The 13,227-nt window shown below is 44.2% G+C and overlaps 1 protein-coding gene across 1 annotated transcript in view; it reads left to right on the forward strand.

Moving 5' to 3' along the window:
- The first annotated feature begins 6,266 nt into the window (after positions 1 to 6,266).
- The window catches only part of fbxl20 (F-box and leucine-rich repeat protein 20), a 50,826-nt gene continuing 43,865 nt past the window's right edge, over positions 6,267 to 13,227 (forward strand). The window contains exon 1 of the mRNA XM_084329864.1: positions 6,267 to 6,565. Coding sequence (XP_084185990.1) covers positions 6,524 to 6,565 — 42 coding nt within the window. The 5' untranslated portion in view covers positions 6,267 to 6,523. The remainder of the gene's footprint in view (positions 6,566 to 13,227) is intronic.

The following is a 13,227-nucleotide window of genomic DNA, read 5'->3' on the forward strand; positions in this document are numbered from 1 at the left end:
CATTATGCCCGTCCTCCTTTAGCTTTTCCACCAGCTGCTCTACGCTAACCTCGACCGGTACCCCAGCTATCACCCCCTTACTTCCCCCCTCCCCTACTCTCGCCACCCTACTTATACCCACCCCACCAATGCTCCCCATCTTCCTAGCCCTCTCCACCTGCCCCTCACTACCACACCCTACGGCCAGATTCCCATCCCACAAAACTCTTGCGTACTTTACCTCACCTAATTGCTCGGCAATGAGTTTGGGCAACTCGAGCCTACCTACTTTCCCCACTCCCCTCTCCCCCTCAAGCCTGACCACTATATGAATCACTTCCTCTTTTGCCACATAATTTCCAGCACCCTCTCCTCCCGGCCCACTTGAGCTATCGTCCCTCGCTTTCTTCCTCTTCCCCCCTTCTTCCCCACTCTCCTCCCCCTACTCTCCACGTCACCACCGACCCCTTACCCTTGCCCTGGCTACTCTCACCCCCATTGCTGTCGTTCCTCTCCGTCTGTTTCTTCCTCTTCTTCACAACCGTTACCCACCCCTCTTTCTCAATCTCTTCTTTCTCACTCTCCTCCCCACTATACTCCATTCTGTCACCACCCGACTCCTTCCCTTTGCCATTCTTACCCCTATCGCTATCTTCCTCGCCCTTCTCACACCATTTACTTCCATCACCATCCTCCCAATACCCTGGACAGCCTCTCACAGGCCGGGGCCACCAATCGCGAGGTCTTCCCTGTTCCCAATCCTCCATAACTACTCTGTTCGCCTCCCACCACCGACTACTACCCCCACACATGTCTTCGCTGCACAGTTCCGGCGGACGCAGACGCCGCCACTCTGCGCACCTCTCAAAATCCATCTTTCCACAGCTTTCCACAGTAAAACGGTAGGCAAGGCACCTTGGTTGAGAAATGCAGGCTTATACGGGCAGCAGTGCTCTGGACCAGTTGGAGCTTATGGAGGAGTTTGTGAGGGAGACCAAAGAGAAGGGAGTTGCAATAATCCAAGCAGGAAGTGACGAGGGAGTGGACCAGGATTGTGGCGCTGTACATGTAGTATGTGTTTGGTAAGGCTGTCCCCGAAAACCTGTTTTTTGGATTCAAACTTCGTCAGGGTTCTTCGAACGGATGTTCGAACCTTCGTTTTTAATAAAAAAAAAATAATAATAATAGACAATTAGACAAATAGACAAAAAATAGACAATTCCCCACGGGGAAATTGTGAAAGTGTGGGTGATGCCTGTGCACCGCCGGCCAACGGGAGAGGGTCTGTATTGTCTCTATGACAAACGGTTCAAAAGATACAAAAAGGGGGTGCGGCTTAAGGATGTGGTCAATATAGACCAATGAAAGAGGATATCCCTACTGAGTACAATGGTACAACCCGCAAGTCTACGACAAACGGTTCAATTTAGAGGAGAGTCTAACTTCAAGAAACAGGCTGTTCATTCAACAATGTATGTATATTTCAGTTTGTGGAGTGAATATGAGTTGCATAAGATAATAGAGTGTGAAGGTATACTGAATACTGTCTATCTGTATGTAGCAGGGTGGATTATCCCTGCTTCGTGGGAACAGGTGGGCACAATCACTGGGTAGCAAGACACAGCAGAGCTCTGTCTGACTGCACCTCCGTCTTTGAGTCTGGAGCTTCAACTGGAGGCTGGCAGTGTGAGTGGAAGGGGCCCGGGATTTACCAACCTGGTCTGGTACTCTGGTCTTCCTCCCCTGCAGCAGGGCGGTCAGCAGTACTGCCCAACACGCTCTCACCTTCCCCAATTACTCCTTTAACCCTCCCACACCTAGTGACTGAATTGTAAATAAATAACTTGGTTCCCCCCGCAAGCAGTACCCTCCCTCAGTGACACTAGAAACCTTACAATAAAAAGGGAAAGGTGGAGTAGGAAGGGGTTAATTATAGTAGCGTTACCCACACCAAAATAGTTAACACTGTGCACAGTAATGCACACGCACACAGAATCCCATCTAATGTTTTTATGTTAATTGGTACGGTTGAATACAAAAGCTTAATAGGAGTGGTCCAACGGAATGAAATCCTACTACTGCTCAATTGTAACTCAATACCTTATGTACCCGTATATTCTACACACACCTCTGTGTTAGCACCAGGAATAATATACTTTAATGTATTCGACTCATCGCCCACATCTGGGTCAGTACCAGGTATAATACCTCTATCAGGCTTTAATTATATGGTAGGAATAATACCTCAGGTCTGGAACCTCCCCACTGGGAAAGGGTTGATTAGATGGGAAATTATTATCAAAGAACCAACATGTTATCACACTCAAAGGAAATAAAAAATGTGGGCCCACTGTACCAAAACAAAAGTCCTATACTAATGCCGGCATATAATGTGTATGGGGTACCCCTATGAACTGGATTTAGCAACGTTTAGCTTCGCCCGTAGGCCGCACCACACTGTGTACTGTGCAATAAGATCCGGAGCACTGACGCTCTATTGTACTCAACCAAGATGGCGTCCTCGCCGCGCCACCACTGTTCGGGGTAGCAAGATGGCGTTGAACGCTCTCGTCGCGGGCGCGAGCAAGCGGGGCTGGAGCAGGGGGGCAGTATCGGGCTGAGCGCGTGCTGGATGACGGCGACCTCTGCTGGACGGGAAGAACTCCTGTGATGGCCTGAAGACAGCCGGTGCAGGGCAGACGTCGAACGCCGGCGAAGACTGATTGTTGACGGCCGGTGCTGGGTAGACACGCGGCTCTACTCTTGCCCTACTTACACTGAAGCTACTCTTGGGGTCCCAAACAGCCCTCCTGCTAGACGCAATATATAATGACGCAGGGTGTCTCTAAACACGGTCTTCTTCAAGCCACGCTGGCGGGGCGCCTCACTAGAGGGAATATCTTTAACTTAAGCCACACTTGGCTATACCGCATTTCTTCTAGGATAACTCGTTGTATCGCTAGGGTTATTCAGTGGGAAAACATGCAACACGCTACTACGTTTACCTTTCTAGGATAACCCGTAATATACTCAAGTTCAATACATTCACCTGTGTGGTCCTACACGGGGCTCTGTCTAGACATGACCGATCACATCTAAGTCCAATGTCGAAGAGGCTGGTTCCTCACACTTCCGCCTCAGTTGACTTGCTTCCTCCTCCGTCACTCTCGTACGCTCTCTGCCTGCCACCGGCGCCCCCTGCTGGCACCGCCTACTAGCCCCACAGGGAAACACTGGGTGGAAGAATATGATCCAGGGTTATTGTTTATAATCCATATTCCAGCCGGTATGAGAAGGAGAAACCTGCGTCATTGATCAAGGGGATATTTAATGGAAACTAGTTAATACGTCTTGGTGTACCAGGGGAGATAAAAGGCAAGTCAGCACTTCTGAATAATAGCCATATTTTCAGGGTGCTACATGTATGTCATTATAGGTTATGATGAATTGAAAATGGGGGACCCTGATGTAAACAAGACGAAAGTCTTTCTCTGGTCTGCATCCCCTTAACAATTGTGTGTATTGAGTACTGTATTGTACCCATTCTGCAATCTGTTAATAAAGTTTTCAATCAATCAATCAATCAATCAATCAATCAATCAATCAATCAATCAATCAATCAATCAATCAAGGGGGTAGTAATACATACATTTACACTTCATCCTCCTACTCCTGCTTGTTTGTTTTTTAATCTGTTTATTACTTGTTTTTTATTATTATTTATTTTCAATTGATGTTCAAAATAAATAAACGCATTCATTCAAGATATTGTGTGAGCAAAAGTATAGTTAATTTACTCATACAGTATGTACATCCTCTGGCCTCGCGCGGATCTCACAGCTGTGCAATACTCCAATTCAGCCATTGGGTGGGTGGCGCCATAGATATATATAGAACACTAGATAGCTTGCCCGCGCTGCCGGCCAATGGAGAGCGACGTCACTGAACCGCCGCCATCTTGGGAGGGTCAGCCTTGAGTGAGAGTGAGTGAGCTGCACAGACAAAAATACTCATAACTCGCTGAAATATTGACGGATTTACAAACGGTTTGGTTTATTACAAGCATTATTAATGTGGCTATGATTCAAGCGGTTTGTAAAAAAAAAACATCTTTAATTTTTTTTTTTTATAAGTATGCAGTATCATAACTACATCTAAAGGCGCTCCCATAGTCCAGCAGACTGTACACAGAGCAGACTCCGCAGAGGTCCGCGCGGACTCTTGAGCTTTGATCTCAGCGGACAGCAGACCCACAGGTGCGAAGCTCCAATTTTCTGACGCGCGGACATCCGCGCCGCTGACTTGGTGTCACACAAAACGCTGCTCAGCGTTTTGGTTGACATCGAACTGCATTTAATGTGACGCCGATCTGCATTTTACTCTGAACACTCGCTCCGTGCCAAGAGAGATGTTTGAATGGCTTTTCTAAATGAAGTGTGTAAAATTGCCAGTTTTATTTCGAAATATTGGAAACGGAGATAACATAGAATGTTATCTCCGTTTCCAATATTTTGAAATAAAACTGGTGCTTTTATTTCATGCAATGCGTGTCTTTTCAGCACCAGCGCTGTCCACCTCAAGCCTATACGGTACATTGCATCTCGCTGCCTATATACCTGTTATTCAAGTGCGTAAAACTGCCCGTTTTATTATCGAAATATTGGAAACGGAGATAACATACTCTTTATTTTGACATCGGATGACGACGACATGACAGAAGTTGAACAGCGTGGGGACAATTGTGTAAACTGGCGCGTGACATCTAGGAAATTGGTCCACGGAGGTCCGCTCGACTATGAAGGCTCAAAGAGCCGCGCGGACCTCTGCGGAGTCTGCTCTGTGTACAGTCTGCTGGACTATGGGAGCGCCTTTAGATGTTTATAGCAGACCAACCCGTTTGTAAATCCGTCAATATTTCAGCGAGTTATGAGTATTTTTGTCTGTGCAGCTCACTCACTCTCACTCAAGGCTGACCCTCCCAAGATGGCGGCGGTTCAGTGACGCTGGTGACTCCGCCTTAAGCTATCTAGTGTTCTATAGATATCTATGGGTGGCGCTGCTGAGCGGCCCTCACAGCGCGGCCGTCAGAGCGCGGCCCTGAGAGCGCCGCTAGCTCTGCGGCTCTGCAGCTGCATGCTTCTCGGAGAAATGGGGGACAGCCCACCCATTCAAGGAGTCGGACATTATTTTTGTGAATCCTTTGGCACACATAGTGATAAATAGATGAGAAGGTCTAAACAAAATGGGTACAATTGGGGGGGGGGGGCATGTTTCATATCGTGTCATGGGATCTTTAATAAGTGTGCTTGTCTAAAATAGTTTTCAGACCCGTTGTAATTACAGGTTCAACCATAGACCGAATCATTTATCTTATGTCTGCTTCAGGTAATACAAAATTACCTTTAACTGTATATGTATTCAGAGACATACAGCATCACATTGTTTACACGCATAGAACGATATAAATATGTTTACACGCATGGCTTTCCCGCTATGATGACGTGAGTTGACATGGCTTGCACGTGTGTGTTGATTGGTTCCGTTCCCGCGCTGGAGGCGGGGAAATGGTCAAACAGGAAGTGGCGTTTCCTACTGTAATAACACAGTTACAATGTATATTCAAGAAATAAATGTCATAGAACGAAGAAAATCATTATAGTATCATGACAGGGTCACACACTTGCATAAGATTGTAAAATCTGGATCAACAACAGTATGTTGTAACAGTAATTACATTATTGATGTTATTTTGTCCAGAGCACATAGGTTACTAGAGAATAACAGTGTGAAATAGACAAAACATTCAGACCTTTTGATATTGTAATATATAGGGCAACGTATATAGCCTACTATAGGATATATATCGTTATGCATTATACAGGATAGACTCAGAATAGACTGGAGACATTTAGATTAATTAATTAATTATATCTGGCTTGGTTGGTTTAAAAAACGTGTATTGTCTGTTGTGTGCTCTTAAAATTGAATTTATTTGATACAATTTAATATATCAAACTAGGCCTAACGCAGGCAGGTACAGTGTGCTTCATTATTATTTGTTTTGTATCCCTGCGGTCAGGCTAATATAGGCCTCAGTATAAGCTTTGTAAAAAAAAAAAAAAAAAAAAAAAAAAAACAGTCAACATAATATATGCAAACAAGGATTATTTGGAAGAATATAGTTTGTGGTTGGTCTGCAGCAGCGGGCCACAGGATCGTTTGGCTATATATTTGTAGAGTGATGCAGTTTCAACTTCGTCTATTCTAATGGGCCATTGTGTAGACGGGCTCGGGGGGAGGAGGTGAGGGCGAAGAGAAGAGAGAGCAGATAAGAGAGAGCTTGTTGGTTTGGTGCATTTTATACAACGGCAGCTATTGCATTTGTGTTTATTTACAGGCCGAAAAACAACGAAATTCGCCGTTCAAAACTACCGAAAGGACGGTAGCATGATAGTTGTAGAGGGGAGTTCGCAAGAACAGGGCCGATATCTACACGCTGCTGCGCTTCCACCGAATTCGTTCTCCCCGTAAACCACCGTCCGAGATGGGGAAGGAGGTCAATGGTGTTTCCCGGAGCCGGTTTGAGGTGAGTTGGCTATCTATATATTAATTGACAGTAGTTGACACACATTCGATTGCCCCTGTTATTAACAGTAGGATACAGGCCTGGTTGATTACTGTCGCTGTGTTTATTGGGGAAAACTGCGCTTATGGTTGTGGGCTATTGATGCAGCTTCCGCAGTCAATGTTTGGATCAGGTAAAAAAAATGCTGTTATTTTGTAGTAACAACAACATCGAACCTATTTTTTCCCCCGTCAAGGCCATGCGTTGCTTTTTTCCACAATGCTTGCCACACGATGTTCATTCTTTAAATCATGGATTTTAAAGGCTCTTAAAATGTGTCCTCGATTCTCTTTGTGCCGTCAAAACAAAGACAATGAGGCTCTCTATAGCTCACACCACAGACAGCTCTGACAATAACACACAGAAATGTTAATCATCGGCATATAGGATCTTGACTTTACTTCAGTAAAAGCCACGATAGGCTTTTTCCTAACCGTGTCAACATTATGGGACCGAGGTCTCGGGTGTTTTTTTTTTAGTTGATCGGCGGACTGTTGTGTCCTCCATGGCCGCAGCGGGGGCCTGTGGTTGAGGCTACATGGACCAGAGCAGCTCGGCCATGGCTCGACAACTAGACTATTTCCCAATAACCTGCCGTCTGTATCATCACGGCGCTGACATGTTTTACAAATGTATATTCTATATAATATACATGGGTTGAAGTTACACCAACGCCTAGCCATTGTTGTTGTTGTTGTTCCATCTTATTCAACACGGAATAAACTTTGCGTCGCGGCATTAAAACAATGCACACAAGCAGCAACGGGAAATGTATAAACTCCGAAAAGAAACTCTATGTGTTTTCGCCATGACATTGGCCTGTATACCCAGGGCACTCGGTGTTTAATCCCCGGCGAGGCAGCGTGGGATTTGTGTGGTTTTATTTAACGGTGCAACAGCTGACGACTCAGAAGATCCAGGCCGTACCTTCTGGCCTGACAGCTGCGGGAGATACTAGGTGATCTGTGGCGTATTGGCCAACAATAACAATGGACTACAATGGTATGGGAAGTAGACATGCTAATTGATCGTGGTCTATAATATTGGTCAATATGGCACAATGGCGAATATCCATATTAGGTAATTTTCTGTTTACAAAAGGGACAGTGTGTACCTTGCGTCTGGTTATTTTGGAAATGGCTGTGGATTATTTGACCAGTTGTTGAGTTACTTGAGTAGTTCTCTGAAAGGGAGTAAATTTGCCCAAAATGCGAAATGCCTGTCCCTTGCTACTCCCTCAAAATGTACACGTCTGTGGAAGGCAGCTCCTGCATAGACTGATGTGTGTGTGTGTGAGACATAGGAGAGGCTTTGACCTGAGATCACTGGTTTTTTAAAGGTCCAGTCATTCTAATTCAACAGGCAGGCTTGCAGTGTGTTTAGGTAAACTTGAGGGATGGTCTCACTTCTCAGGCAACAGAGCCATACCTGTCAACCCTCCCGTTTTCCCCGGGATTCTCCCGTATTTCAACCTTCCCACCGTCCTACTGTTAAAATATTTTCCCATATTTTTCCTGTTTTTATTTATTTATACAAAATGGCTGCAATTCCCCTCCGTGACGACAGGTGGCAGCAGTGTAGATTAGACCGTTAGCACAGGAAGTCAGACAGGAAGACTGTTGCCGAAAAACTTCGTCTTCCTCACGCGCACGGGCGATCATAATTGCGAAACGTGTTTAGTCCCTTGTTTGAGCCGAATCTGGGTTTAACATGATTTGTTGAGCTTCCTCTGGTGTTGTGGTATTCACTGACCTTTGGGAAGTATTTTGACATGTACATGGGTACCTTAGTCGTATAGTGTATCTTGTAGACCAGGCCTATTGCAATTTGCTGTACTCTGTCGTCTACTCTAAGCCATCCTAGGTAGTCAAAGTGGGCAGGGGTGAGGTGGGTTCTAGGAGTAAGGTCAAGTAGTAGTCTGACCATTTTGTTTTGTGATGTTTGTAATCTTGTTTTTAGCGTCTTTGAGGTGCTTTGGTACCATGAGGTGCAAGCATAGTCGTAGTACCCTTAAATGAGTGCTCCTGCCAGAGTCTTCAGGGTATTCTTGTTTACCAGTGAGGAGATCCGGTACAAGAATCTAGTTCGTTGGTTGACTTTTTTTATTACCTTGGATGCCGTTTTGTCACAGGAAAGTTTGCCTCTAGGATGGACCCTAGGTATATAATTTCATCTTTCCTTGTGACAATATTGTCACCCACTGTAACTGAGAAGCCGTCGGTCTTGCTGAGTTTGTTATTTGATCCGAAGAGAATGGACTCTGTTTTACCCAGGTGTAATGATAGTTTGTTATCAGCGAGCCAGGTGCAGATTCTGCCGAGTTCTGAGCTGAGGGGTTTTTCAATCTGTAACTTGTTCTTGTCAGAGACCAGCAGGGCTGAGTCGTCCGCAAACAAGAACAAGTTGCAGTCACAAGCTGACGACATGTCATTTGCATAAATTAGGAACAGTAGCGGTCCTAGTATGCTTCCTTGTGGAACACCACAGCTCACTGTGAGGGGGGGGGGGGGGGGGGGATAGAGTACCGTTTACCTCCACCATCTGTTCTCTCCCCTCAAGGTAGGATTGCATCCAGCTCACTGATAAACTATCAAAACCAATAGCTTTTAGCTTGTCAATCAGAATGGAGTGATTGACAGTGTCGAAGGCCTTTTGTAGGTCCAGCATGACCATGTGTTAGTGGAGTGGGATGTTCTGAAGCCAGATTGGAATTCGTAGATTAGATTTTTTTCCGCCAGGTACTTTTCGACTTGTTTGTAGACAATTTTTTCCATGACTTTCGAGATGGAGGTAAGAATAGAAACAGGGCGGTAGTTGCCTGGGTCTAATTTGCTGCCCTTTTTGTGCAGAGGGGTCACTCTCGCAATTTTGAAGTCCTTGGGGACGTGTCCCTGTTTTATGGAGAGGTTTATTATGTGTGTGATGACTGGGGTGATGGCGGCTGCTGCGTCTGAGGAATTTGGAGGGGATGTTGTCATGGCCAGTGGCCTTGCTAGGTTGGAGGGCGGTCAGTTTTTTGAGTACCTCATCTGTTGTTACCATTTCCAGTTTGAAGTCGTCTTTGCGGACCCCTAGGTTTTTGTAGTATGCTACTATGTGTTCGACCCCATAATGCCCTGAGTGGGAGGGTAGTTTGTTTACCAGTGTTGTGGCTATGTTTGTGAAGAAAATGTTTAAGTAATTGGCTACATCCAGCTTGTCTGTGATGAGCGTGTTGTCCGTCTTTATGTTTATGTTTGAGAATATGGTTTTAAGTTTTTCACTGCAGCCTAGTTGATTATTGAGTAATTTCAAAAGTTCACATGGTTTGTTTTTGTTTTCCTCAGTTTTGTCATTGATGCATTTTCTTTTGCGGATTTGATCATGGTGTTTACGTCATTTCTTAGTCTGTTTCTTTGAATTTTTAGTTCAACCACGTGGTCTTGGAGTTCACTGTTTGAGCTTTTGGAAAGCTTTGTCTGACTTTTATGAAGTTCAGAGCATTTTTTGTCTCCGGTTTTCATAGCGGTCAGTATTTCAGTGTGCATCCATGGCTCAGCGCAATTTTTAACCCTAGTGGTAGGGGTGCCATTTTGTTAAGTATTGTTGTGAATTTGGTTTTGAATCCAAGCCATGTTTCTTCAACCTGTGTACCACTGACCTCATCGAGCTGACCAGTCCGAGCCCCTGGCTTGCATCGCAGTCACGAAAGGGGTTATCTACCAACGTGAAATATCCCTTTGAGCAAGATAAATGGAAAAGATTGATAAGAGGTGTTGGGGGTCTTCGCTGTGTCAATACAGAGTAAAGGATGGAGGTAAACATCGGGGACAAGGTCAATATGGAATCAGCTGATGCTTCTTTGACCTTCTGTACAAACAGGCCTGCGAATCTTTCACCCGTAAACCTGTCGGTCAGTTTGAAGGAATAATCCATAAATACAATTCAGCGTGGGCCTATTGTGTGTCATTTGACTGAAGCAATATCTTTACAGACAATACTGGCTTTAAATTAGGAGGTGCAGTCTGTTGCATAGCTGTCAACATTCGGATTTGAAAAAACTGGAGATTTCCAGCCTGACGACATCAATCAGATAACCAACACAAATGTACTTCATATATTTCACTTACAAACAGCCTGAGACCTAAACTGGTTGAAATCAGACAATTGTTTTTGAACGGTAAGGCTAACATATTGTGTTTCACAGAAACAAAACTAGACTCATCTGTACAGGATCCAGAGATTGAAATGGAAAACGATTCAATAGTCAGGAGGACTCAGGAGGGATAGAAATCAGTATGGAGGTGGCTAGGGCTGCAACGATTAGTCGACATAATCGACGACGTCGATCATAAAAACTCGTCGATGCAGAATTTTTGCATCGATTAGTCAAAAAAGAATAATAATTATATACTTTTTTTTTTTTTTTTTGCACTACCTATCTTTGTGAAAGTGGCTTCTCAGCTCTGGTCCAGCTGAAGACAAAGCAGAGGAACAGATTGGACATTGAGCATGACCTCAGAGTTGCTTTGTCTACCATCACCCCAGACTTTGAGACTCTTGTCAGGAGCAAACAACATCCCCAGTTATCCCATTAGTTACCTGGGATGTTAAGCTAAGAAGTCTGCTATATATTTTCTTTAGTTATTTAAACACTTCCACTTTCATTTGTATTATTTAATTTATTTATCTTGTTATGAGTGATTGTTGTATTGTTCAAATACATTTTGATTTAAAGTAGCTTAAGATCCAAATTCAAATGTTTCATGAGTCATTATTTTAATTTGCTATGGGATCATCATGTTATGTTAAGTTAACTGTTAAAGCAGAGGGACTGGACAACAGGGTGACATTCACAGGTGTGCAGACTTGAGCATGTGAGGTAAAACATGCATTGGAGAAGGAGCCATGCCCACAGGAAGCAGAGATTGAGGGTGTGACAAAAATAATCGTTAGATTAGTCGACTAATCGAATGACAAAAATAATCGTTAGATTAGTCGACTAATCGAAAAAATAATTGACAGATTAGTCGATTACCAAAATAATCGTTAGTTGCAGCCCTAGAGGTGGTCTGTGTGTATATCCACAAAGATACCAAATTCATCAACCGTACTGACCTTAACACATTGACCGCCGGGCATTGTGCCCATCTTATACCACTCTGCCATCGTTAAAAGCCTATGGAGATTGTAACTGACCGCCAAGGGTAAAGATGCCTATCATCTTTATTGTCAGTAAGCTTTGATTTGTGATGGTCTAGACGATCAACTTCTCTGTATTGGCTCAGAATACTGAGCTCTCTATTTAAGAAAAGAATATTTCGGAGCCACTTGTGCATTTTCATTTTGTGTCCACATGGGGGCAGAGCTCGTCTTTCCTATAGTATAAAGGTCACAGCTTCCTGTGTGACCAAGGCGGAAGTAACTCAGAGACAACGACACGGAGCAGGCAGCGAATTATGTATGATAGAAGAACCTTACTCCAGTAAATAACTCCCCTTGGTAAAGCGGAATAAGTTTTCACGGTGCAAACGGAGCAAATGATGCAACCGTCAAGGTGCAAACGGAGCAAATGAGGCAACCGTCACTACCTGTACAAACACGGTGCAACGACAAACTACCAAAGAAAAGCTACAGTACTGCTAAGCTGAAATGCAAAAGAAAAGAAAAAGAGAAAAGAAATAAAAGCATCTGTACGAAACATAACCGCATCTTTATTTCAACACCAAGCCGGGGGGCAGTTACAGAGATGTTTACCTTCTTTGCAGGGCTATAACTTTTTAAATTGTATTGCTATATTGACATTACTATGGCCCATTCAACATCGATTATCTATCGTTCAGGATGTGGGAACGTTATACTTTTTCATTCATACATTGTTGTGTTAATACCTTCTAGAATATAAGTATGTTTTTAATCTTTTCTGCTGTAATTCCAAAAACAGTAGTTATAGGCCCTGATGCATATGATAGATTATCGATTGGCGTTTCTTTCCCATACACGCTATATTAAAAAAATTCAAATGTATATGATCGGTATACATTATGCTTAATCATGCGTGGAGGAAAGGGGGGGGGGTCGTTTATAATTCATTGATAATCAGTAACGGCTTTATGTAGTATGGGTGGATATATTGATCGGACTGTTTGCAAACAAGGAAATGCACAATCGGGTTGAAAATAACGTTACTGTTCTCTTACCGTGGGCCGATGAGACTGGCGGAGAAGGATACCAATTATTCGACGCAGATCGCCTAGATCCATTTCCGGTTTGTATGGCGCAATAAACGGCGAAATCATATCGATTATTGCGTTATGGCAGCGATCCAAATGTACTAATGTTTGTCAGGACTGGAGTCCCGTAGCGAGATGTGACTGCCGGAGGAATTTCCTCGACGCACAGATGACAACATCCGGTTTTGACGAGAGTGTAACTCGCCCGACCATCCACCAGGTGGCGGTATTGAGCCATTGCAGTCCCATTTAGGGTCCCGCTGCAGCACCGGGGGTGGGTGGATGAAGTATGAATGCCATGGCGAAAAAATGAAATATTGTCAAAAACGCTGTACAGCGATGTTGGCGGTCAACGCATGGCGGGCAATAACGCTGGAAAGCGTTTTTGGCGACCAATGTGTTAACCATGAC

The sequence above is a fragment of the Notolepis coatsorum genome (genome assembly GCF_963971535.1).
Source record: "Notolepis coatsorum genome assembly, chromosome: 14".
NCBI lineage: Eukaryota > Metazoa > Chordata > Actinopteri > Aulopiformes > Paralepididae > Notolepis > Notolepis coatsorum.